The sequence below is a fragment of the Sinocyclocheilus anshuiensis genome, unplaced genomic scaffold, assembly GCF_001515605.1.
Source record: "Sinocyclocheilus anshuiensis isolate Anshui unplaced genomic scaffold, SAMN03320099.WGS_v1.1 scaffold321, whole genome shotgun sequence".
NCBI lineage: Eukaryota > Metazoa > Chordata > Actinopteri > Cypriniformes > Cyprinidae > Sinocyclocheilus > Sinocyclocheilus anshuiensis.
Window position 1 is genome coordinate 145,612 of NW_015537948.1, and position 24,615 is coordinate 170,226.

Sequence of the window (24,615 nt, forward strand, 5' to 3'; positions counted from 1 at the left end):
ACCGAGACGTTCCCTTTCAGTCGGTCACTCTCGACGTCATGTCGGTGACCGACGAATTGGGATCCTTACCAAAGTGCCATGGATGCTGCCCCTTCCAGTGTCCTGTGTGAGCCGCCTGCGCCCCTTTTTGGGCTCGCAACAAGAAGACCAGTCACTGTTGTCATAGCACTACCCACTCAGTGAGATTGGATAACACTGGGAAAACATACCCGTACCACTTGGAACAGGAACATTGCGGAAGCCCCATCCTTCCCGAAGAAGGTTTCGGAAGCACTTACACATATGAACAACCGTTTAGGTGCATATGGAAGATTAGAGGTGATTATAACTCTCTTGAAAATGGCTGAAGTCTGCCGGGGAAACACGGGCTCTGAGGCCATACCGTGATCTTTACAAAGACGCACCCGTGTAAGCTCTTTTAGAAAAATAGCCTCTTTCAAGGAAATGCTCTTTTAGGTGCTGAGACACACAGGGGAAATGGCCGCTTGCAGCACGACAGGGGTAGTGCAGCCTGATGTGCGCAACCCACTCGACACAGAAATGACCACCGCTGAAGTGCCGTCCGCCAACACAAGAAGCTCCCTAGAGTGCGCTAGACTCGTCACACACGAAGCAGTTTGTTAGGAAAGTGAAGCTGGTCCGAAGTGAAAAGCTGGTATGCGTTGTACCAGCTGCCTTTTTATGCTCACGCTGTGATCAGCGGCAGCTGGATGCAATTACCGCATGCCAATGTGCTTTGGCTCGTTTAGTTTACACTCGAAGTGGATTGGTCTCTCTAAGCGAGATCCCAATTCGTCAAGAGTGACCGACTGAAAGGGAACTAACAATCTCAGTTACCAAAACCTTTGAGCATGCTTGACTGATTTTCAGCTACAAGTACCATTCTGACTCCCAGAGTGCATTGCGTCATGAATAAATTAAGCAGTTGCTTTGTTTTACTATTTTCTGGCTTTATTCGCCAATTTTATTAGCTGTCTTTATTGACAGTATTGCTGCAACAAAGACAGCAAAAATGTTTTGCAATGTTCAGAGTTTTATTATAAAAATTAATTAGATTGTTACCATTGTTGTGTATTGCGTGCTAAATGTTGATATCTGTGTGTGACATAATTAGAGGCGCATGCAAGAAGAAGTAAATTAACTGTAATATTAGTCTGTCTATGATATGTGTGTTAATAGTTATTTTAGTAGATAAGGACTTTACATTGCCACATCAAATTAGTTTGGTTATGGATTAGTCAGTGCTGTAGTTTAAAGTTAGTTCGCACACACACACACAGACATTTATATTACTTGTCTTCCTTAGAAAGCACTATTAGCTGTGATTTCTTGTAATACCATTTCCCTGATAGGAAGAAAATTATAGTTGTCACGATCACCAGATAGCCACCAGAGGGCACTCCATCCCATACCTTTGCCACTCTAACATGGACTTCATTCCCCATAATCCTTTGCAAACACTCATCAGCACTCATTGTTTGCACCTGTGTCTCATTAACCCTGTCTGTTCACCCTTTATAAGCCTGGTTCATTAAGTCATTCATTGCCAAGTCACAGCTGTGCTTGCTCGTGTCTTGTTTTCCTGGTTCTTGATATTTTGCCTGTTTACCTGGATTACTCTGTTTGACTCGGCCCTGAACTCCGTCGGTGTTTGGACTGCTCATTGCATTTGACCTCATCCCTTTTTTGACCACGAATGTGGATTATCCTTCTAATAAACTTGGATCCTCAGCCTTCATGTCCCCATGCAGCTTTGTGACAATAGTAATACAAGAGATGTGTGCCCAACCAGATGGAACACTAATCACCATAAACCATTTTAGGGAAACAATTAATTTATGAAGTCTTGTGTGAACAAAATGTTTAGTTGAATTGACAATTTAACAAGATTCAAGATTATTTTGGAAAATAAGTGAATGTGGCTAAAGAGAAAGATAGAAAGAAAAATTGTATTAAGATTTGTCCCGCCTCAGAAATTCCTTTTTTCTTGCTTGACATAATGGTACTTATACTAATCAATTTATCTAACTTGAGTTTTCTTGAGTATCAGAGGCATACAGTAGAATGCAAATAGTACAGATTACTAGATTTTTAAAGTTAAGTTGGACAATAAAGTTAACTAAACCATGTTAGTTAGAACATTTGTTAGGTTTTACAGTTATTTTTCGTGGTGTCACACAGGTTAACTCTTTTTCTTGATTTTTTTTTTTCTCGTGATATTGTTTATTTTCAGAGATGATTCGTTCGGCCACACCGTTCCCCCTGGTCAGTTTATTCTTTATGTTCATTGGTTTTGTGCTCAGCAATATCGGACACATTCGGCCACATCACACCATACTGGCGTTTGTCTCTGGAATCTTCTTCATCCTGTCAGGTACACTTCCTCTTCCTCCTCTGTCTTTCTGACCTGTCTTATTTGTCAGACTGATGTTTGTCTGTCTCTCAGGTCTGTCTCTGGTGGTTGGTTTGGTGCTCTACATCTCCAGCATAAATGACGAGATGTTCAACAGGACCAAGAGTAATGAGGCGTATTTCAGCTATAGGTACGGCTGGTCGTTTGCGTTCGCTGCCATTTCCTTCCTGCTCACTGAGGTAAAAAGCTCTTTCATTCAGACACTACCATCTACTGTCATTCTTCTCTCACTTTTCTCCATTATTAGGGCATTCGCACAGAATTGAACTTCTATGCGGTTAATACTGCCTGAATGTTTAATGTACTGATTCCATTCAAACGGTGTTTTGCGCATAATTTTAGTCTTTAAAGAAATGTAAGATTAAAGAATGTCAAAGGGTTCAGTGCAATTGAAGCTCTACAGTATATATTTGTGAAATGCTGATGATTACCACATGCTATCATTTAATCTTCCTCAGTTTGACACAAAATCTGCAGTAATGACTGTGCTCAGTGCCTTACTGCTCTTTCTGTTGCAGTGGTAGTGTATATACAGTATGTACTGAGCATTACATACCCAGATGAGTACATTTGTCAAAATGAGCAGTATGCAACAGAGCATACCTACTTGAATACTGAACACTGAACCTCCATTTTCAGTGTGATGAATGAATTGTAAATAGTTCACAAGCAGTCACAATTTTTAACATGTCTTTGATAGGCTCTTAAGAATGTAGGTCTTTCTTGAATCATTTCCCTTGTGAAAAAAAAGAAGTGTGCTGTTAATTGTATTGGAAGTGCACTTTGTAGTGTACTTCAAATCTTAAAAGTATGTTTTTAAATATTGTACTTGCAGATAATTGAATATTACTGAAATAAAAGGCTACTTAAGTTTCTTAACTTTATTTCTTCTTTGTTTCTTAATAGACTTATGTAAGCTTTTTAAAAGTGACCTTTATCACGTCAAAAAGTTTTACTGTAAAGAACAAATTAGTGTTTATATTTTAAGTACTTAATTATAATTGTAACTGTTGTGTGTGTGTATATATATATATATATATATATATAACTTAACCTTCATCGTTAGAAATATTTAATGAAAATTAAATACTTGACATACAAGTTTCAATAGAGATTATATTAAATTTTAGTTTACCATAAATGCTTGTCAGTACATTCAGCAGTATAGCCATATTTAAAACACAGTAAAGCAATTCTGAAACTACTTAAGGATCAAGCACTCAACTAAGTTCAACTAATTGCATTTAATATAAATGTAAACTATAATACTATATTTCTAATACTATAAACTATATTTCATTTAATTGCAAATAACATTCAATTAAGAGTCTGAAAACATTACATTCAGTCCAGGACAGTGTATTCTTTTAAATCATATAAATATAGCCATTATAAATAATCTTTTTAAATATATGTTCAAGTGTACTTTTTTTAGAAAGTTTAATTGAACTAAAGACTGAACTAAGATTTCACAAAACTGAAAAAAAAAGCAAAACAGTTTTATTTCCAAGATAATGATTAGAAGCCACATGCTGATTTAAGCATGCAATGTGATGAGATCATGTGACAAACTACATTAGGTCATGCGACAACAATGCAGCATGCATGCATGCTTAGTAGCCCAATCTTAGTATATCACCCTGTAGCCCAAGACTGGTTACCCACTGAAGCTAAGCAGGGCTGAGCCTGGTCAGTACCTGGATGGGAGACCTCCTGGGAAAACTAGGTTGCTGCTGGAAGAGGTGAGCGCTATATAAATGTAATTAATTATTATTATTATTATTATTTCATAATTATGGCAATTACTAGATGACAACCTGGGACGATTTAGCTGTTCACATCCTCAAACTTGGAATTATGAGACCCAATACTACTGTTTGAAACGTTTATTGTGGAATAATGCCTGTTTCACTTACAGTTCAAAACTCACTGTTTCACTTACAGGAAAATCTCCCTCTGACCTACACAGTTGACTCACGTCATCCTTGCTCAGTGCATTGCGTGTTAGCCCAGACTCTTGTTAGCTCTTTCGTTTGCTTTCACTATTGTATTTTCACTGCTTTCCTTTGAAACCTTTTAAAAGTGCACTTGTGTGAGCCTATCTGCAATGATTTTCATCTCAATGTCAAATGGCACTTGGCACCCCATAGTGAATTACTTGCCATTTATTTATTAATTAAACACTTTTATTGCATATAGATATTAGTCTCTCTCTCTCTCCTTCTGTCTATGTTTCGTACAAAGTTTCTAAATACATTTTACCTTTTTACATAAACCATCAGTCATCATTAGTCATAATCAAAACTAGCTTTTCTGTTCTTGCCTAGTATTTCCTTCAGGAAATGTTTTCTTCTCTCTGTTCAGAGTGCAGGTGTGATGTCTGTCTACCTGTTCATGAAGCGTTACACAGCGGAGGAAATCTACCAGCCCCACCCCAGCTTCTACCGGCCGCGCCTGAGCAACTGCTCCGATTACTCTGGTCAGTTCCTTCAGCCCACCGCCTGGACGCGGGGACGCAGCCCGTCAGACATCTCCAGCGACACCTCGCTCCAGATGAACGCCAGCTACCCTGCCCTGCTCAAGTGCCCTGACTACACCCAGGTGTCTTCCTCTCCCTGCTGAAGCACAGGGAATGAGTTCAGTGTTCATCAGAACTGAGTTTAAACATATATGTGTGTCTTTGCCTTATGATAGGGAACAGACTGATAGAATGTATGATTGTAATTTTCCTGTTCTGTAGTGAGCTTGAACTGATGACTTTGTTCCAGCAGGTGGCAGTATAGTATTCATCTCTGATGAATAGTGTGATTCACACACTTAAGATGTATAATCATTGAAGTTTAATGTACAACTGAGTGTCGATCCATGTAAATATGTATGGTGCTTATACAAATATGAATTGTAGCCGTTATGGAACACTAGCCTTCAACTAGATCAATATGCTTTCAAGAATAGCCTAAATGTGTATTATATATGTATTGTGATATAATATCTATTCGTATCAAATTGTATTCTTATAGAGGTTGTTCTGACAAAATTATTAGTAAATAAGTGCAGAAATTGTCTTTATATCTATAGAACAAAATGAACATGCAATTTACATATAATGGATAAAATACAACGGAACAAATGTACCATGAATCTCACTAAGATCGTGTATTATTGCACAGCTGAAATGAAACGTATCAAAAGTAGAACAACTGTAAAAATTAAACTGCCAATCTTTTAAATATTTGTGATGAGATTGTAATAATATAGTTGTCCACAGCTTACTTTAATTTCTTTTCTGCCATTAATATAAAATGGACCAAACTGAAACGGTTCTTTGTAGACATTCAACATTTCTTTGGTTCATCCATGTTTGATAAAACATAGCATAACACAGTACAGTATACATATATTACAAACGTTGCTTTTCTCATGTTTATTTTTATGTAAAGCATGTATCTGAAGTGTTGTTTTGTGTTTTTTCATAGCTATGATGACGCTTTTTACATTAATATTTTGTATTGCATTTACAGTGCAATGGATATAATCTATACATGTTACAAACCTTTCCTGGTTTTGCTTAATTCTTCAGTGGCCATCCTTTTATTACGGTAGATTCCAGCTCCGCTTACTCTTGGCTCCTCAAAACCAGCTTTTCACTGTTCATATCACTTAAATACACTGAAACTGTTCGATAGAATGTGATTTAGTGCGATTTCAAAAAAGTAGTGTGTTCATTTTATGATCAAAGTTGGATCATATAGCTCTGTGTGATGTGTGAGGGGAGGAAAAATCACTCGTGAAACGTTTACCTTTATGAATGTTTTATGTATTTATATTTAATGTACAGTTTGACCAATAGCTTATACAGACATATAAAAATTAATCTGGAGCCCCAAAGGGCATTGGAGATAGTATTCTGCCCTTGGACAGGGCTGCTATTTTACAACCACATATAAATGGCTACTGGATTAAAAAAACAAAACAAAACAAAACTTAATTTTCCAGAATTGCAAGGTGTTTTTCCCTGACAGAAGTACATTAGTTTAAGGCTGCTGAGCAAAGAGCCCTAACATTAAAAAGCCAGTAGATTTATATGCTACAGATTGTACTTACACAAAAAAAAAGACAAATGTTTACAGTATTTACACATAACTTAGATCTATAGTTTACCAATTATGAGTAGAATAAAATCATTTCACGAAGAAAATAAATATAAAAAGATATTCAACTATACTTGTCATAAGAACACAAAAGCAAGCAAATTCATTCAAATTACATCAACACATCATAGATAGTGTTATCTAAGACCAGAATGGAAAGGTTAGAAACTAAATGTATGTGTTCTATATTTGCTGTTTCTTACTCTAGCAACATGAAATCAGTCCAGCTGACTCCAGACTGCCACCTAGTGTTAGCATTGGATCATTAATGTCGATTTGAGCTTCTAGTGCTGAGGTCACATGCACGCAGGAAGTCTTAGCACCATACGAGATAACAGCCACGCAGGCTTATTAGGGCCTTTCGCACCGCGGGAACCTTTTCATAGTACCAGAACTAATTGTGGAACTACCCACTTTTTGGCGTTTTCGCACCGCCGGAACTGGGTGTGATTTTAGTACCGGACTGCCTTTTTCGAGAACCAAATTAGCTCCTACTCCGGAGTTTAAGTCACTTCCTTGTTGGCCTCACAAGAGAGAGCGGGAGATTGCCGCTTGGGCAAGAATGGCTTATATTTCCAAAAACCTGCAGCACTCGGGCAAACAAAAGTGCGTACGTCTGCTCAGACCCTGACGTGGCGCTACGCTCTTTTCAACGTCAAAGACCGTTTTTATAAATATGAACGTTGCCGTGGATTTTTGCGTACGCACACTCTACAATCAAATCTGTGCATACACACGTTTTATAAATGAGGCCCCAGGACTCTCGAGTGAGGTTTTCCAGGTTTTCCGAGGTCCAGGTTTTCACACCAACATCCATGCAAATACAAACAGAGCAGGACAGCTGTGTTTTTGTACGAATAGAAACACAAGAAAGGAACTATAAACATGAATTCTTCCGCTGCTGGGCCCGTCAAACACACACTCGCACAACGGCTGTCCCAGAAGGCAGTGTGTGTTGCAGGCTTTGGGGAAGCGGTTTGGATGCAGATTTCACTTCTTGTTGGCGATTCGTCTCTTCCTGGTGGCCAGCATGTCATAGAAGGGGTCCCGGCTGATGCTCGCTCTGAAGGAACCAATTAAAGGAGATGTGAGGAGAGGCAGAGAGACTTCGGCATCTTTGATATGGAAATGTAGCACATAATATACACTACACACCCCTGTCTTAACTGCATCATAGAAAGTAGTTTGTTCAGTGACCCAGTTTGGTTTCCATGGTTTCTGAGGGCAGACCCCGCCCCCATTTAACCCCGCCTCTCATTTTTGATGGGCGTTTCAGTGCAAGCTGACCGCTAAGGCCACACCTGCTAAGATTAAAGGCTGATCAGCGACCGATATCTAACGTTCCTGTAAGGGTGAGTGCTCTACAAAGAGCTCTATGAAGAGTCATAAATGCTCTGCTGATGTTGCCTCAGTTTTCACGGCTAGAAATCTTGTTAGCACTGCTCATAGTGTGAAACTCATCCTCCACTGCAGGAAGTGCTTCTTTCGTTGTGAGGAGACTACAGCTGTGTTAGCTGCCTATGTAGACAGCATTTTAAGGCATCACATGTGCGCTCCAGACACATAGATGGCAACATTATGCTGCTTTATAAGATACCTTGCCAAAATCTGAGGCGGCATCACATGTATAATTCATTTACTAGGTAATCCCATAATGCACTGTGATAAACTCAGTGTAAAATGTACTGTATTTAGTTTAATGCTATTTATTTTTCATATGTATTACAATATTGTGCTGTTAGCTTAGCAACATGCTAATGTTACAATCTACTGGAATGACAAGTGACAAACACTCTTGTTGTGTGTGTGGCATGAGTTGCCTCTTGTGAAAAGAAGTACACTTTAGCATACTTTTAAATCAGTGTGCTTTATTTCCAAGTTAAAAAATACTTTTTAAAGGTAAAACTTTGAATTTAACCCTATTACTTTTTAAATAATGGAATTACAAACAGTCATGAAGGTGTACTAAATACACTTAAGTGGGCTTTTATTCATTCATATTATTTTATCTGCAAGTACAGTTCTGTGCAGCTCACTAGGTTTTAGAACAGAGCTATGCTCTTCCTTTTTTGAAACTATCTCCCTCTCTAAAAAAAAAGAAAACACTAAAAATAGTTGAGTTCTTGGAGATGCAGAGCAGAATGAGTATTCTTTGTATCTTTGTTATGCAGAGGCTGCTGAGTGTGTTTGTTTTTGAATGTGTTTCATTTCCACACTCTAAGTTCGGAATAGTATAGTATTTCTTTAGTATGTAATATCTGAATCTGAGTTTTTGATTGGACTGTCACAAATTAAAATTAAAAATTAAAAATGCAACAATTACATTTTTTTCCCCAAAATTCCAGTAGCAAGTCCAGGGGGCGGGGTTGGATCCACATCTAGGGGGTGGAGATGGGTGGGTTTAGGGATCAGGGGGTGGAGACGGGTAGGTTTAGGTATATGTAAAGTGGGAGGAGTTGGATCTGGATCCAACCTTGCTCCCTGGATCTTGTGTGGATGTATGAGGATGTCATGCCATATTGTTCATGTATTATTTTTTCAATTGCTGTTAGTAGGCTATATAGGATATACTATACGGCTTTAGCAAGTAATTATCTATTTCGAAAATACCCTTAATCTTTCTAAATATTTCTGCACTAATTCTAGGGAAGCATCTTAAGAATTCTGCTGAATGGATTTTAAATGTGTTCAAATTAAGTTCTACATTCTAAGTTGCGTGGGCTCAGATTCTGCACAGCCATACCCATCAGCTACACTGCCATAACTTATTTCTGCTGAATGACTTAAAACCCATGGGAAGCCCTTGTTTTTGTTCCTGAGACTGCTTCCAAAGCGTGACTGAATGGTCCTCTATCCTGAGCACATAAAGCATGATTACAGATAAGCAGATAAGGATTGTGGGTCATAACTGTGCCGACTAGGCAAAATGTGCTTGTGATAAACCCCCTCATCCTACAGCATGTCTCTGAGAGGTGAAACACGCTAGTGCTAGGCCTGGATTAGCGGAGAGAACAGGTCTGCAACAGGTCTGTTGGTCCCGCTGGAGTTGATGGCTTGTGGGGTGGTTAAGCTCTGACTAATCTCCACTGATGCCCCATGAAAACACTGGGCTGTTGATGAGGGGGAGGTACAGGGGTTTTGTGATGAGACTGATATTTCTTTTCAAAACACCATCATGACTAGTGCTGTTAAAATCCATTGATGTCCCAATATGAACCAAACCACAGCTGATAGCTCTGTTCCAGAAAATAGTGAGGTGAAACTCACAAAACATGTCAATAACATGTCTGGGTCTGCGACCATTAAGTTTTTTTGCTGGGTTAAATAAAAATAACATTTTACTACAGTAATGAGAATCTAATTTGTGAATCTGATTTGCTATTGTAAAATGGATTTGAAACCAAATGTGCTGTATAAATCACTATCCAAATAAACTTGACTCAAAATTTACAAAACAATTACAAAAAAGCAAGCGGAAATATGTTTAATGCTCATAAAAAATAATCTCACAAAGCAAATAAAAATCTTTATGGTCCTAAAAGACCTTTATTTTATTTACCCAAATATACAGTTGTTTATTTTTTTTTATTTTTTGGAGTGTAAATTATCACTAATGAGGCGGTCATGGATGTTTTTTATCGATGCATCAAGAAAACATGCAAACACTTGTAGAAGCAAGCTAAAATGCCATGGTTGCTTCATCAAATGAGTTTTTAACTCAGGTTTGCTTTGGTTAACATTAGGGCTTTCAAAATGGCTGAAAAACTAAATTCGAAATTTGTACTTAAATATTATTAAAATTCGAAATATATTTGAATTTAAAATGCATAATTTCAGTTAGGGTGAAGAAAAGCTTTTGGCTTCTCTCCTGAGGCCACAAGAGGGCGTATCGAGCAAAATATTACTAATGCACGTTTATTCAAAGTGCATAATGTTTAAAATAATGTTTATAAACCAATTATAATTAATTAAGTTGCTTAAACAACTATAAACAAAACAGCATCATGTATGTATGCATATTTAAAGGGGTCATATGATGCTATTTTAAAGATCATTATTTTGTGTATTTGGTGTAACAGAATATGTTGACATGCTTTAATGTTCAAAAAACACATTATTTTTCAAATACTGTACATTATTGTAGGTCCTCTATGCCCCGCCTCTCTTTTTTTTTTAGAAATAGCCTTTGTGCACAGCCAGCCTTGTACTCTTCTAGGTTCAAAAAACTGTCGTCCATAAAATGCGTTGCACAAATTCGAACATCTGGGTTGTGCTGTTCTGTTGTAGGGTCATTCTATGGAAACGTCCATTTTTCTGTCCCTAGCCTTTACAGAAATATTACACTTGAAAAACAATTTAGTGTTACAATTTTTTGAATATTTTAAAATAAAACAGTATGTTATTTGAACAATTACACCTTCTTGAACCATCTATGTGGCAATATTTGTTTTTAATTAATTATAAAAGATTCCAATCACCACAAAACTGCTCGTCCCCACAGCCATGTACAGAGGGAAAGTGCTTTATTTTGAGGTCAAAAACAATACCATGATTGACAGCATGTGGTTTGATACCTTGCAGCAGACATTTTGTAAAATGCATTTTTCATGAAAATTGTCACTGGTGTTACTGTCACTGGTGTTACCTTTCTTATGGGTAACACCAGTGAAGATCAGTTTATGGTTATGTTCTTTTACTAACTGCTTTCTCTAATTGCCAAATGTATGCCAAACGTAACAACTGAGTCTTAACTACTTAATTATAGTTGAAGAATAAGGATCTTTGGTCTTATGTATATGTCACTGGTGTTTCATTGTGTCACGACCAAAACGCCATAAAGTCTCGAGATATGTTTTTTCAAAGTTAAACTTGCATTAATTTTACATGGCTTTCTAAACATGCGGCTATTTTGTGCAAGATGCGAGTGCAACGGTGATAGATGTCCCGCTAGAAAATGCGCAAAATATGTGTTCTGTGTAAACGGCTTGGTTTTAGTTTTGATGTAAACAAGATCTTCTCTGCATTGATGTTCTCTTTTTCCTCAATATTTTGAATGAACAACGTAGCAGCAGTGAAATAAATTTATGTAAAATGTATTTACATAAATAAATCTTAACCAATGATTCCTAATTGCATCTACTTCCGGAAGGCCAAATAATGTGCTTTTGCTTTCGCACTGAATCACACAGTGTCTCCCTGAAATTCTAATTTTTTTTTGACAGCCCTAGTTAACACTATTGGTTAGGTTTAGGGTCAGGTTTAGTGTGAGAGGAACATTATGTGTAATGTCATCACTGTATTTCTTCAGCAAGTGGGTGAAAGCCAGTGATGCGAGCACTGAACAAGACTATTTAATGATTAGAATATGTTCAATAGGAAGGAAATCCTACTTAATGGATTTGATCCATTCCTCCTTCTCCTCTGGTGTGGGTGCTGATATCCTGTAGACGACGTGGTTTCCCTCCACTACCCTCCCATCTGCCTCTGTCTTACACGCCTTGATCACCTGCCCTTTATGGTTGGGATTGTACAACTCGAAGCAGTTCTACATGAGGAGACATAACATGCTGTAAGGCATGATGTTTTCATGATTCCGTACAGCTCTAACCTTCGAGTTTGTTTGGGCACTCACAGGTTTCCGGGGCTCCTCCACCTCTCTGATGCTGAGGTTCTCCAGAGGAATAATTCCACGTGGTTCCTTGTCCTGTAGGCAGGAGAAACCCATCAAAATGCATCTGGGATGAGAATAACCCCTCAACCAAGTGTGCCAAATCCTGTTCCTGGAGATCTACCTTCCTGCAAAGTTCAGCTCCAACCCTGATCAAACACAACTGAACCAGCTAATTAGGATCTTCTGGAGCACTTGATGATTACAGACAGGTGTGTTGGATCAGGGTTGGAACTGGACTCTGCAGGTATGTAGATCTCCAGAACAGGATTGAGACCCCTGGTGTACAGTACACCCTAGAAAAGACGTACTTAACAACACAACAATAACAAAAACTCCTTACTGTTGTGTACTCAAAATAGTACAGGCAGTTGTCAGTCAGAATAAACCATCTTCTCTTCCAAGTTTTTACACGTCCTCCTGCAAAGAAAATTAAACAGAACTGATGAACCATCAAAACAAGGCCAGTGACCCAGTTTCTGAGAATAACATACACCTCCTGTTTCTCATTTCAGGAATATCATCAATAATATCTTCTGGTATAACACTAATTTATTTGCAAATTATCTTGCCAAGTTTAGTTCTGCATCATCACAGTCTAAGATATTTTCTTAAAAGTTTTTCAGCGCTATGTTATAATATTTTTTCCTGTCCCATTTTAACAACTCTCTGTAAACTATGAATTGGTTGAATTCCTTAAGAGTTTGAGATTGTCCTAAATACCAGCCTCAGCCCTTGTGGTCCTTATTCGAGTGACATAGATCATCTCCAGTGCAAGCTCTGCAAAAGGACACACTGAAACCATGAAGAGGCACTCTGGATTACTCTTCCGATTCATGACAAATAGGATACTATGATCTAGTGGACTTCATGGACACTTGCAATTGAAGGCCACAGGACCACAAGTCTACATCAAGTACACCATTTAAGACAGATGTGGCCTGTGGCACTTCAGAACAATGCTCTGTTGGAGCGGTCGGATATGTCAGTGGTGTAAGTCTGGGCAGGACTACACATTTCTTAAAACAATGGAAGATGGCAGACCAATATGGAAACTCATTTGGAAACAGTTAAGCCTTGTTCAGACTGTCAGTCCAAATCCAATTATTTGTGTATCCGGTTGGAATCTGATTTAAAGGGGGGGTAAAATGCTGTTTCATGCATTCAGAGTTGTTTACACTGTTAAAGAGTTGGATTCTCATGCTAAGCATGGACAAAGTTTTAAAAAACAATTTGGACGTATGACAGAGTATTTCTGTGCCAAAAATCTTACTTCTGGGTTCGTACAAGTTTCGGAGAGTTTTTTTCGATTGTGGCTCTTCATGACATAAACGAGGGTGGAACTCCTTATATGGGTATTTCTCCCGGAAGAACGCGCCCGCGCACGCATTGACCAGAGCAAGAGCGAGATCGCGCCCCTAAACGCACTTCATCCGGCGGCAGCGCTGCACGAGACTCGCTCGGGAAGAATGTCTCCAATCCAAAGAAGTGTGTTTTTGGTTGTAAGGGAAAGATAACTTTGTTCAGCTTCCCGAAGAATCCAGCGTTATGTAAACAGCGGATGCAGTTTGTTTTCCGGAGCAGCAACGGAGTTTCACAAGTGTGTTTGTTGACGAACGTTTTATAAACAAGGAGATTGGGTGAAACTGTGTGTGTTATGCCCCCTTTAAATGATTGACTGTCCACACTGTGTTTCACAACTGTTCAGAGCCGATTTGTGTGTCCCGTGGCACTCTTACTAAATATTTGCATTGGTTTCTATGGCAACGACACTGCGTTGCTTTGCCTACGCTAAAAAACAACAATAACAGCAATACAGTTTGCAGTACAAATGTTGTCTTACAACATGACGACGTGTTGTTGTCGCGCTGGATGATATGAGGCAGCGGCAGAATAGGATTTTAATAGGATTCAAAACCACATATGAATGTAGCTTGAAACAGATTTGTAAAAAACTGATTCAATGTGATTTTTTTTTTTCACACTCACTAAATATGATTAGATTCCAATCGGATATGCACAAAAATTGGATTTGGACTGACAGTCTGAACAAGGCTATTTTTGCAATTCTATTTGGATCGCTTGTGGTGCCTTTAACATTATCTTCAAGAACTGAAGTGGAGATTCCACATGGAGATTCTCTTGAATCTTTCAGAAAACAACACAGCTCAAATCTGTGAATTCTTGACTGCTCTGCCACAGAGCACTTGCCAAGCACAGAGGCCAGTGCACAACCCCAACTCAATTTCATCTCGGGACCACAGCAAGCGAAAGCAGAAATGTCTGGGAGCAATGCTACAATGAGAGAAGTTATTTGAGACAGATGTCAAAGAGAGCTTGGATCACAGCGCTACCCTTATTTGGTTTATTCTTCAGAAACAGTCGTGCAAGTCTTTTACAAAGAAGACAGACTTTACAAGAGTGTTCTAGATTGTATTTTTCGATTGAATTAGACACAACGTCTCATGCAAAGCATCTCTCTCGTGCACCCCCACACACTGCATGTTCTCATATACATTAAAGCCTCTGACTCATCTACAGTCATATCTTTCCCCTGCTGTATTCTAGAGCTAGCGGCACTCTTCTGTTCTGTTTTTGCCTGAAATAACATGGTGTATCCAGCACAATGCTGCCGCAGGCTTATCTACCGCCTCTCCTGACTCCAACATCTCCAACCCACAGATGCTGAACGCAACAAAAACGCATGGAATAGAGTGAGATTAGAGTCGTGCTATCTGCAGTTCCCTACTTGCAATTCTATTCCCATGTCGTACTTTCACTGTCTCTGATGTTCATCTGAATGACGCCACCTCAGTCACAAAAGATGGCAGCATGAGAGACATTCAAAGCACTAATGCAGCTCATGGCAATGAAGGCCACTCACAGATGGGAAATGAGGGTCGTCTCTAGGGTGAGAGATCACAAGTGATGTTTCACGGTTTGCGGCTCTCGGTGAGGGAGCAGAATGGTTGAAGGACGATGACACAATCCCAATGACTCTATTAACACATGCAAGCTTCTGTTAGTTCTGGTAACATACAAAAAATAAAACCTTAATATAACTCCTATTTACTACTATACACTCCCATTTATTATAGAAATTATTGTATTAAAGGGGTCATATGATGCTATTTTAAAGATAATTATTTTGTGTATTTGGTGTAACAGAATATGTTGACATGCTTTAATGTTCAAAAAAAACATAATTTTTCAAATACTGCACATTATTGTAGGTCCTCTATGCCCCACCTCTCTCAAACACGTCGTTTTCAACAAAGGCCCCTCCTTTGACAAGCACAGTCTGCTCTGATTGGCCAGCTGAACCAGTGCATTGTGATTGGCCGAACACCACAAGCACGCGTCGGAAATGTAACGCCCCTTACCATAATCGCTAGCTTCAGCTTTCAAAGTAAATATCAAGACAGTTAATAATGTAGTTAGTTTTACCATCAGTTCAAGCCCGAAAGGGCAACAGAGTCGCGTGACAGACACAGTGATGATGCAGTACACAAGCCGCGGTTAAGACAGCTGACGTGCTATGATTTCTGACAGGCAGTTCACTCTCCTGGGATGTGACCCTGTTCCCCTCTCACACACACACACGACGCGTTCGTTTTAGGTAGGCGTGGTTGACTCTTAACTTTTATAAAGAATATCTCTTTGGATTTGAGACTTTAGTCTTTGCAACTTTACAGATCTTCTTTATGCACCAAGAGCTTGTAACACTCCAAAGAGAAAGGAAAACTTGAAATCGCATCATATGACCCCTTTAATATAACTCCTATTTACTACTATACACTCCCATTTATTATAGAAATTATTGTATTAAAAAATCTCTGCATTTCATCTCTGCTCTAGCTTGCTCCATGACAAATTGTTTGTGATGTTCCTCATTATATCGCTTTGGATAAAAATGTCTGCTAAATGAATAAATGTACCGTTGTTTTGGCCAGCAGAAATTGCAAGTAACAAACTTTATAATTCATAACATTTAACACATATGTAACTTGCTCCAACCTGATATTTATGAAGAATCTCATCAAAACCTTATAGTTTTAAAGACTTTGTGACAACTTCCCTGTGATAACAGAGAAATAATTGCTGTTGATATAATTAACAGGAAATTAATATAGATACTGAACTTATGGTCACATTATTTGATTATTTCTTAACATTATTGAGTTATATAGAATATTTAAATAAATTCAACCTATAAATTTATCTTTTATTTTTAATCCGTTTTTACAGATTTTGTCCATTGAGCAATAATGTTTTGGTGGTTATGTTCCAAATACTTTGGACCTAAGGTGGGAAAATGATTTTTGGAAGTAGTTCAGTAGTTTTTGAACTTAATTCAAACAAAACAAACAAATACATAATGATACATAAAAAATCATTAAGTGTTTCTCAAGCAAATGCATTCATATTAACTGTTCTCAAGTAAATACATGTTTGTTTTTTATCTAATTTTGTCCTTGCATTTCCTCAGTCGAGTTCAAACATTTCCAGTGTACATTGCCACAAATCCAACCCCGGATATTTTTAGTGAGGAAAACTATAATTATTTGAGTGGAAAAAGCTCCTCACCGCTTACTGCTGAGGGGGACACATAAAGATTGTGTGGGTAGTATGTGTACCTTCATTATTACAATGTATATAGGACTCCTGGGACATTACATAGTAAACAAGGAATTTGTGTGTCCCGAGCCAAACAATACAGCTGAGGTGTGATGCTAAATCAGACCATGTGCACTAAACTGACCTCTGACCCCAGCAGCAGCCAGTCAGAGAAGACAAACCTAACAATATACATATCCCTACAGACAGGAAGTAGGAAGGCCTTGAATGACAGTCAGGAAAGGATAAAATGAAGGTTACAGGAGATGAAAAGAGGCACCAGAGGTTGAGATGAGGGCATGATGGGATAGATCTGTCCTGGTTACGTACCTCCTGTAGAGACAGCCAGTCACAGGAAAGAAAATGAGGGCAGAGGTCAAAGGGCAAAGTGTGTAAGCAAAACAAGAAGGAATGTTCAACATCAATACATGACAAACAAAGCACCACCACAACATACAAATACACATTTAGGACAAAATGACACACATAATGTTAGGAGATGGGAGACGGGACATCAGAAACACACAAAGAGCTGTCATTTGCCTGACAAACAAATAAAAGAGACACATAAATGAAACACAACAACTACAAAACAGGGATTCATTTGTGGATCCAGATCGGCTCCCTCTAAGAAAACTAATCTTGTATAGTCAGACATTGAACTATCGGCATGAAGTCTGGTCCACATTGGAGCTTATTCAATAACTGTACTATAAAACAGTAAAAAATTAAAAAATAAAACTTCTAAACGACAAGTCAAGTCACCAATCATAGATTTGTTTTCACGTGCCATTTAAACGTGGGTTTATCTGAAGTGTTTTTTAAATAATAATGCAGAAAATTTGTATGCACTTACTGCCTGTCTACAAGTACACTATTTCACAGACACAACTCAAAAAACAAAGCTAAACACAGTCGTTTATGGCAACACTTTATTTTAAGGACCAATTCTCACTATTAACTAGTTGCTTATTAGCATGCATATTACTAGCATATTAGCTGTTTATTAGTACGTATAATGCACATATTAATGTCTTATCTTATCTGCATGACCATATTTTAGATCCCTTAATCCTACATCATAACTAAACTTAACAACTACCTTACTAACTATTAATAAGCAACAAATTAGAAGTTTATTGAGGCAAAAGTCATAGTTAATAGTGAGAACTGGTCCCTAAACTAAAGTGTGACACAGTTTACTTTCCACTAAGTGCAAAATCACACTCAAACAATATTTATCAAAGCTCTAACATCTTTTCAGATCTTTTAAAGATTTGATGCCAGTAAACTGCCAAAAAAAGACGAAATACAGTAATTATTTTTCCCCTCAGAAACACTCATTGTGGCACTCATAAACATAGCTCTGTACCCAGGCGGACTGAAAAAAAATTTGTGTAATGTTGTCCAAAGATTAGAGATTACCACATCCATTTTGCATCAGATTACAAAGTAAAATGGGTTGTGAATAGTGTTTCGTTAGTTTACATTCTGCTTGCTTAAAGTTTCAGTTGGGAGTTACACACCATTTTTTCTTATTTATGTGTCCCTTCCTCCCCTGCCAGATCCAATAGGAGCCCTTGCTCCAGCACCTCATAATTTACAAATTAAACTATCACATCACTCCCTGCCTGTGAGAAAGCAAACTCAATAGTAACAGCCAAAAAATACACTGCATACTGCTGTCATCTTATTCTTGTCTCCTTACAATATGTTTCCCTACTAAACTGCACACTTTTCATTAGTGGCTCTAACTCTATTTGTCAGGCGCTCTGTTCCTATGAGACGGTGTACTTCTGCTGAAGGAATCCCTCGCAGTGATGAGAAAAACCCATTAGGATGTTAATGAGCAGCACTGTGTTCACAGCTTTCCCTGACACCACCTACAGGCTCCAACAGACCGCGGCGTAAAACCACATCTCGGCAGAAAATATCAGGGCAAAGGGACTGTAAGAGTCTGGTTCTGACCTAACTTGAGCAGCCAGCCCTCTCGGTCCGGGTTGAAGAACGTGTGTGTGAGGTCGTTGCCATCATCTTCAGGGATTTTAAAGGGCTCGCTCTTGATGCTCTCGTACAGGTTCTGCAAGAGAGAAGGGACGTTAGTGCGCTTAATGTACGCAGATGAGCACATTTACATCGCTGCATCTGTGAAATATTTAAAACAGTCCTATGGCATCTGCTGTATGATCGGATCAGAGGTTTCAAGTCAGTGGCCCAAATAAGACTGGAAGAAGAAAGAGGAGAGTAAATAAAGTTCTTGCAGTTAGTATTAGTAGAGCTTTTTAGCTAAGATGTATGGGACTCGATTGAGCTGGTTAATAATGTTTCAAAACACAGTTTTGGCCACCAAACTGGACTTTTCCAGTGGAAAGAAGATCATTAATGGCTAAATGCATAGTCTATAATTTCAGCATTGGCAATCACAGATCCAGTGTTGGGTCTTTACCCGGAGCAGCTCCTCTGGCAGGTCTCCTCCATCATTAATGCCTCTGTTCATGGAGATGAAACGCTCTACGGCGGGTTTGTCCCGGACGTTGGGATTGTGAAGACTGGTGTTTAACATAATAATGGCAAAGGACAGGACATAACATGTGTCTGCAAAGACAAAACAGATGCATAACTCAATAACTACACATACCACATAAGTCACTGCAGTTACTGCCGGCCAAAGGTTTGGAATCATTAAGACATGTTTTTGAAATAAGTATCTTATACTCACCAAGGCTACATTTGTTTGATTAAAAGTACAATAAAAACAATAATATTATTACAAACTGTTTTCTATTTTAATATATTTTAAAATGTAATTTTTTTCTGTGAATTTTCAGCATAATTACCCACAGTGTCACATGATCCTTCAGAAATCATACACTGATTTGGTGCTCAATTATAAATAATGGTTATTATTATAGCTGAATACTTTAGTTGAATAGTTGAATTTTTGCTGCTTAATGTTTTTGTGGAAACAATGATAATTCTTTTTCAGGATTCTTTGATTAAAAGTTAAAAGAAGAGCATTTATTTAAAAAGAAATCTTTTGTAGCATTATAAAAATTATGCATACCATCATTTTTAATCAATTTAATGCATCCTTGCTGAATAAAAATATTTTTATTTTTTCATTAAAAAAAAATAAAAATCTTACTCCAAACTTTTGAATGCTAGTGTATCACAGTTTCCACAGAAATATTAAGCAGCAAAAACTGTTCCCTGTCGATACTTCACTCGTACTGCGTCTGCTAAGATGCTATGGGAAAAAGTCATTTTTTCTCCTAAACTGAAGCCTTTTTTAATAACGCAGTGTAAGTGCACGGCCATTGGTTCGTGCAGTATACTTTAAAAATGAGCCAATGGCTCTACAGCAGTGCTGCACGAACCTATGGCCACGAAGCCCGCCAGAATGGGTGAGGCCATCTGGCTATATAAGCGGCCGCTTCGCCATATGATTCAGATTAATTCTCCTTCAGCGATGACGATCATCTCTTCGCTGTTCTAAAAGACTGGAAGCCGCTCGCCGTTGACACGCCTCGCTGTGGACAGAAGCTGATTCAGAAACCTGCGCCGCTCTGCTGATCTCGCTCCGCACTTCCAGCCCGAGCCGCTTTCAGTGTCCGAGCAGCTCTCAGCTTGTCCCCTGCTGCTATCCGGTGAGTTCTAAAATAGCAAATTTCTAAAGAGCTTATTTCTAGCGACATTGTTGCAAATGTCGCACTGCGAGTGTGGGGAAGGGCAGACTCCTGTCTGGAGAACACCCACACGGAGACTGCGTGCTCACTGAGACGGAATGCCTTCACTGAGAGCATGAGTCTTGCTCTTCTCCGCTCGCGGTCCGCCTTCTGTGAAGGCAGCTCCGCTCTCCCGTTTCTCCTCTCTCAACAAATCTCGGAGAAAGGAACAACAGAGACACGGAGCTGAGAAACCGGGTTTGAGTGATCCCACGCCGGCACAGAGCCGCGTGCTCGCTCTCCCCGCAGCGCACTGATCCGCCGGTGTGTTTACACGTGAGAATCAGCGCCCCTCGTTGATTCGAGCAGCTCTATCCTCTTAGGCAGATCGGAGTAGAAAGCTGTCACCTCTTATTGCTGACAGCTTTGCGTGTGTGTGCGTCGCTGAAGCTGCACTCACAAAGACAGGCTGCTTTCACCGAAAGCCACCCTACTCTCATGTTTCTCTTCTCCCAGTCACCTCCGAGGTGATGAATTTACTGGCAGAAGGAGCTGTAGAGAGGGTTCTGCCAGCTCAGGGCGAGTCAGGCTTGTACAGCCGTTACTTCCTCATCCCCAAAAAGGATGGCGGCCTAAGGCCCATCTTCAATCTCAGGCACCTGAATCGCGCCCTCATAGACGGCCATTCAGAATGATTACATTGAAACATCCTCTTGCAAGTATGCCCAGGGGACTGGTTCTTTTCACTGGATCTGAAAGATGCTTACTTTGACATCCAGATAGCCCCCCACCACAGGCAATTCTTGAGATTCACCTTCGAGGGAGTGGCTTATCAATACACGGTCCTTCCCTTTGGACTGTCCCTGGCTCCACGCACTTTCTCGAAGTGCATAGATGCGGCTCTTTCCCCTCTGAGGCAGAAGGGAATCCGCATTCTCAATTACCTCGACAACTGGCTCGTTGTCGAGGTCAACAGTCACTATCTCACAGAGCTCTCCTCCTCAGCCACTTGGAATGCCTGGGGCTCAAGGTCAATTTTGCCAAGAGTACACTGTCCCCCTGCCATCGAGTATCGTTCCTGGGAGCAGTGTTCGACTCAACCCAAATGAGAGCGGTGGTTGCCACAGAGCATGCTCTGGTCATACAGCAGCTCGTGGCTTCCTTCAAGGCCGGTACCTCTCGCCCCTTCAAGGCGTTTCAAAAGATGCTGGGCCTTATGGCTGCAGCGCCTTCAGTGCTAAAGTTGAGCCTGCTTCGTATGCATCCCCTTCAGTACTGGCTGAAATCGCGGGCTCCATCCCATGCGTGGCGTCATGGACGCCTGCTTATCAAGGTAGGCCTGTGTAATAGCCCTGACCCCTTGGAAGAATGCTCAGTGGATGGAACGGCGTTCCCCTGGGAATGGTCTTCAGGAGAAAGGTGGTCTCGACAGATGCTTACAAACGCAGGTTGGGCAGCTCTGTGAGAAGGAAAACCGGTCGGAAGTGGAGGACGGTCTTCACATCAACTGCCTCGAAATGCTGGCCGTATATCTGGCCTGTCAAACCTTTCTACCTGACCTGAGGGGACACCACGTTCTGGTCCGCTCATAGAGCATGACTGTGGTGTCCTACATAAATCGCCAGGGAGGGCTTTCCTCGAGACGCCTCTTTGTGCTGGTAGAGCGTCTCCTGGAATGGGCTCAGCTCAACCTGCGCTCGCTGAGGGCAATGCACGTTCTGGGCAAACTGAACCAAAGAGCGGACATGTTGTCACGAAGCAAAGTCCCCTCAGAGGAGTGGATGCTACATCTGCGGACGGTTCAAAAAATTTGGAAGGTCTTTGGCCAGGTCGGAAGTGGACCTCTTCGCCTCAAAAGACAACTCTTATTGCCCAATCTATTATTCCAAGGACAATGATGCATTGGCCCACGATTGGCCCAACCTCCTTCTCTATGCTTTTCCCCTGATCGCTCTGATCCCGCAGGTAATCAGACAAATCAGGGAACAAGAACGCAAGGTTCTCCTGGTGGCCCCGCTCTGGAGAAACCAGCATTGGTTGTCAGAGCTGTCGCAGCTGCTCGTAGCAGCCCCATGGCGGGATCTCCTCTCTCAGGCGAACAGGACAATATGGCACCCCCAGCCTGAGCTGTGGGCTCTGCATCTTTGGCCACTCAACGGGAGCCTGCAAGCCTCCCAGAGTGTGTTCTAAACACCATTTCTCAGGCTAGAGCTCCGTCTACAAGACGCCTCTACACCCTCAAATGGTCGGTGTTCTCCGCCTGGTGCTCAACCCGTGGCGAGGATCCGTCAGTCTGTGACGTATCGTTGATATTGTCGTTTCTGCAGGATCTGTTGGATAAGGGGCGCTCCCTATCCACGCTCAAGGTCTATGTAACAGCTATAACGGCTTCTCATGCCCCTGTAGCAGGCCAGTCAGTGGGCAGGAACAACCTTGGTGTCCGTTTTCTGAGGGGGCTGAAAGCTAGGAGGCTGAATCCACCCCGTCCCCTCACTGTCCCTACGTGGGACCTGCCCACTGTTCTGAGGGCTCTGAAAGGCGCTACCTGTGAGCCACTGTAGTCTGTAGACCTTCGGTCCCTGTCATTGAAAACTGCTCTGCTGCTAGCAGTAGCATCGGTCAAACGAATGGGAGATTTACAGGCGCTCTCTGTGAGCCCTACCTGCTTGGAGTTTGGGCCTGGAGATTCTAAGGTCGTCCTGAAACCGAGGCATGGTTATATACCTAAAGTGCTCTCTACTCCATTCAGGGCACAGGTCATTACACTCGCTGCACTTCCTCTCTCAGAAGAGGACCAGGAGTTGAACTTCCTTTGCCCATTCAGGGCGCTGAGAGTTGACATCGAGCGTTCCGCCCAGTTTAGGCAGTCTGAACAGCTCTTTGTTTGCTTCGGTGGCCGCAATAAAGGACATCCGGTCACGAAGCAGAGACTTTCTAAGTGGATAGTTGACGCTATTACGCTAGCTTACTCTTCCTTGGGCCTGCAATGCCCCATTGGAGTACGAGCCCATTCAACTAGAGGCGTCGCCTCTTCTTGGGCATGGTCTAGCGGCGTGTCCATTGCAGAAATTTGTGTGGCGGCCGGTTGGGCCTCGCCATCCACATTTGCTAGGTTTTACAACCTGGATGTCCCTGCCTTACAAGCTAGGGTTCTTTCTGCATAACTGACACGCACTTGCTTACGCATCACCACTCTGAGCAGAAGTTTGGCTGTAACACGCTCAAACCTATCAGATGATTTACTTGTGTGCTCTCGGCCCTCATGGGTGCCGGGGGTGTGCAAGTCTCCTGGAACGATCACTCAGGCCAGGCGTAACCTCTGTGAGCTTAGCCCGTTCGCCTTGGGAGGTGTTTGCTATTCTTATCCCCTTGGGCCCTGAAGTGCCTAGGACAGGGGTAGGCAAGTTCGGTCCTAGAGAGCCGCAGTCCTTGCAGGACTGCGGCTCTCTAGGACCGAACTTGCCTACCCTTGGCCTAGGATAAGGGTACACATGTAGTCGTTCCTCTGCCAATAGCACGGCGTGATTGTACTGGTTCCCATAGCGTCTTAGCAGACGCAGTACGAGTAAAGTATCGATAGGGAACGTACTCGGTTACAAATGTAACCTCGGTTCCCTGAGATACAGGAACAAATACTGCATACTTAGCTGTGCTATACAGCTGCACGACTCAGTCGTCGCTTCAGTCGAAGTAACCTGAGAATCCTATGGCAACATGCTTATATGCTTATATAGCCAGATGGCCCCGCCCATATTGGCGGGGTCTGACGGGCTTCATTGCCGTAGGCTCGTGCAGCTCCGCTGCCGAGCCATTCTTCAGTTTAAAAGGACTTTTTCCCATAGCGTCTTAGCAGACGCAGTACTCGTTCCTGTATCTCAGGGAACAGGGAACACATTTGTAACTGAGTACGTTTCTTTCCTTGGTTGTTTTTGTTCTCTGGTTTTGTTTTCTCCCCTCGTGGAGTTTTTATTTTCTCATGTGTTTTTATTTTTTTTTCCCGTTGTTTTTACTGTTGTTAATTCCTCAGTCTGAGAATAACTTTTGTTGGATTATTCTTGTGAAGACTGTTTTTTTTTTGTATAAATCTACATTTGTTGGAAT

The 24,615-nt window shown here is 40.8% G+C and overlaps 2 protein-coding genes across 2 annotated transcripts in view; one reads left to right on the plus strand and one right to left on the minus strand.

The window, feature by feature from the left end:
- LOC107664435 (voltage-dependent calcium channel gamma-5 subunit-like) overlaps window positions 1-5,816 on the plus strand; it is a 19,651-nt gene extending 13,835 nt beyond the window's left edge. Inside the window, exons 5-7 of the mRNA XM_016455005.1 lie at window positions 2,234-2,374; window positions 2,447-2,592; window positions 4,778-5,816. Coding sequence (XP_016310491.1) covers window positions 2,234-2,374; window positions 2,447-2,592; window positions 4,778-5,035 — 545 coding nt within the window. The 3' untranslated portion in view covers window positions 5,036-5,816. The remainder of the gene's footprint in view (window positions 1-2,233; window positions 2,375-2,446; window positions 2,593-4,777) is intronic.
- Window positions 5,817-7,324: 1,508 nt separating this feature from the next.
- The window catches only part of LOC107664323 (cytohesin-3-like), a 32,803-nt gene continuing 15,512 nt past the window's right edge, over window positions 7,325-24,615 (minus strand). Inside the window, exons 8-13 of the mRNA XM_016454852.1 lie at window positions 19,296-19,444; window positions 18,818-18,929; window positions 12,576-12,652; window positions 12,197-12,268; window positions 11,955-12,109; window positions 7,325-7,627 (exon numbers count right to left, since the gene is read on the minus strand). Of these exons, the coding sequence (XP_016310338.1) occupies window positions 7,555-7,627; window positions 11,955-12,109; window positions 12,197-12,268; window positions 12,576-12,652; window positions 18,818-18,929; window positions 19,296-19,444 (638 nt within the window). The 3' untranslated portion in view covers window positions 7,325-7,554. The remainder of the gene's footprint in view (window positions 7,628-11,954; window positions 12,110-12,196; window positions 12,269-12,575; window positions 12,653-18,817; window positions 18,930-19,295; window positions 19,445-24,615) is intronic.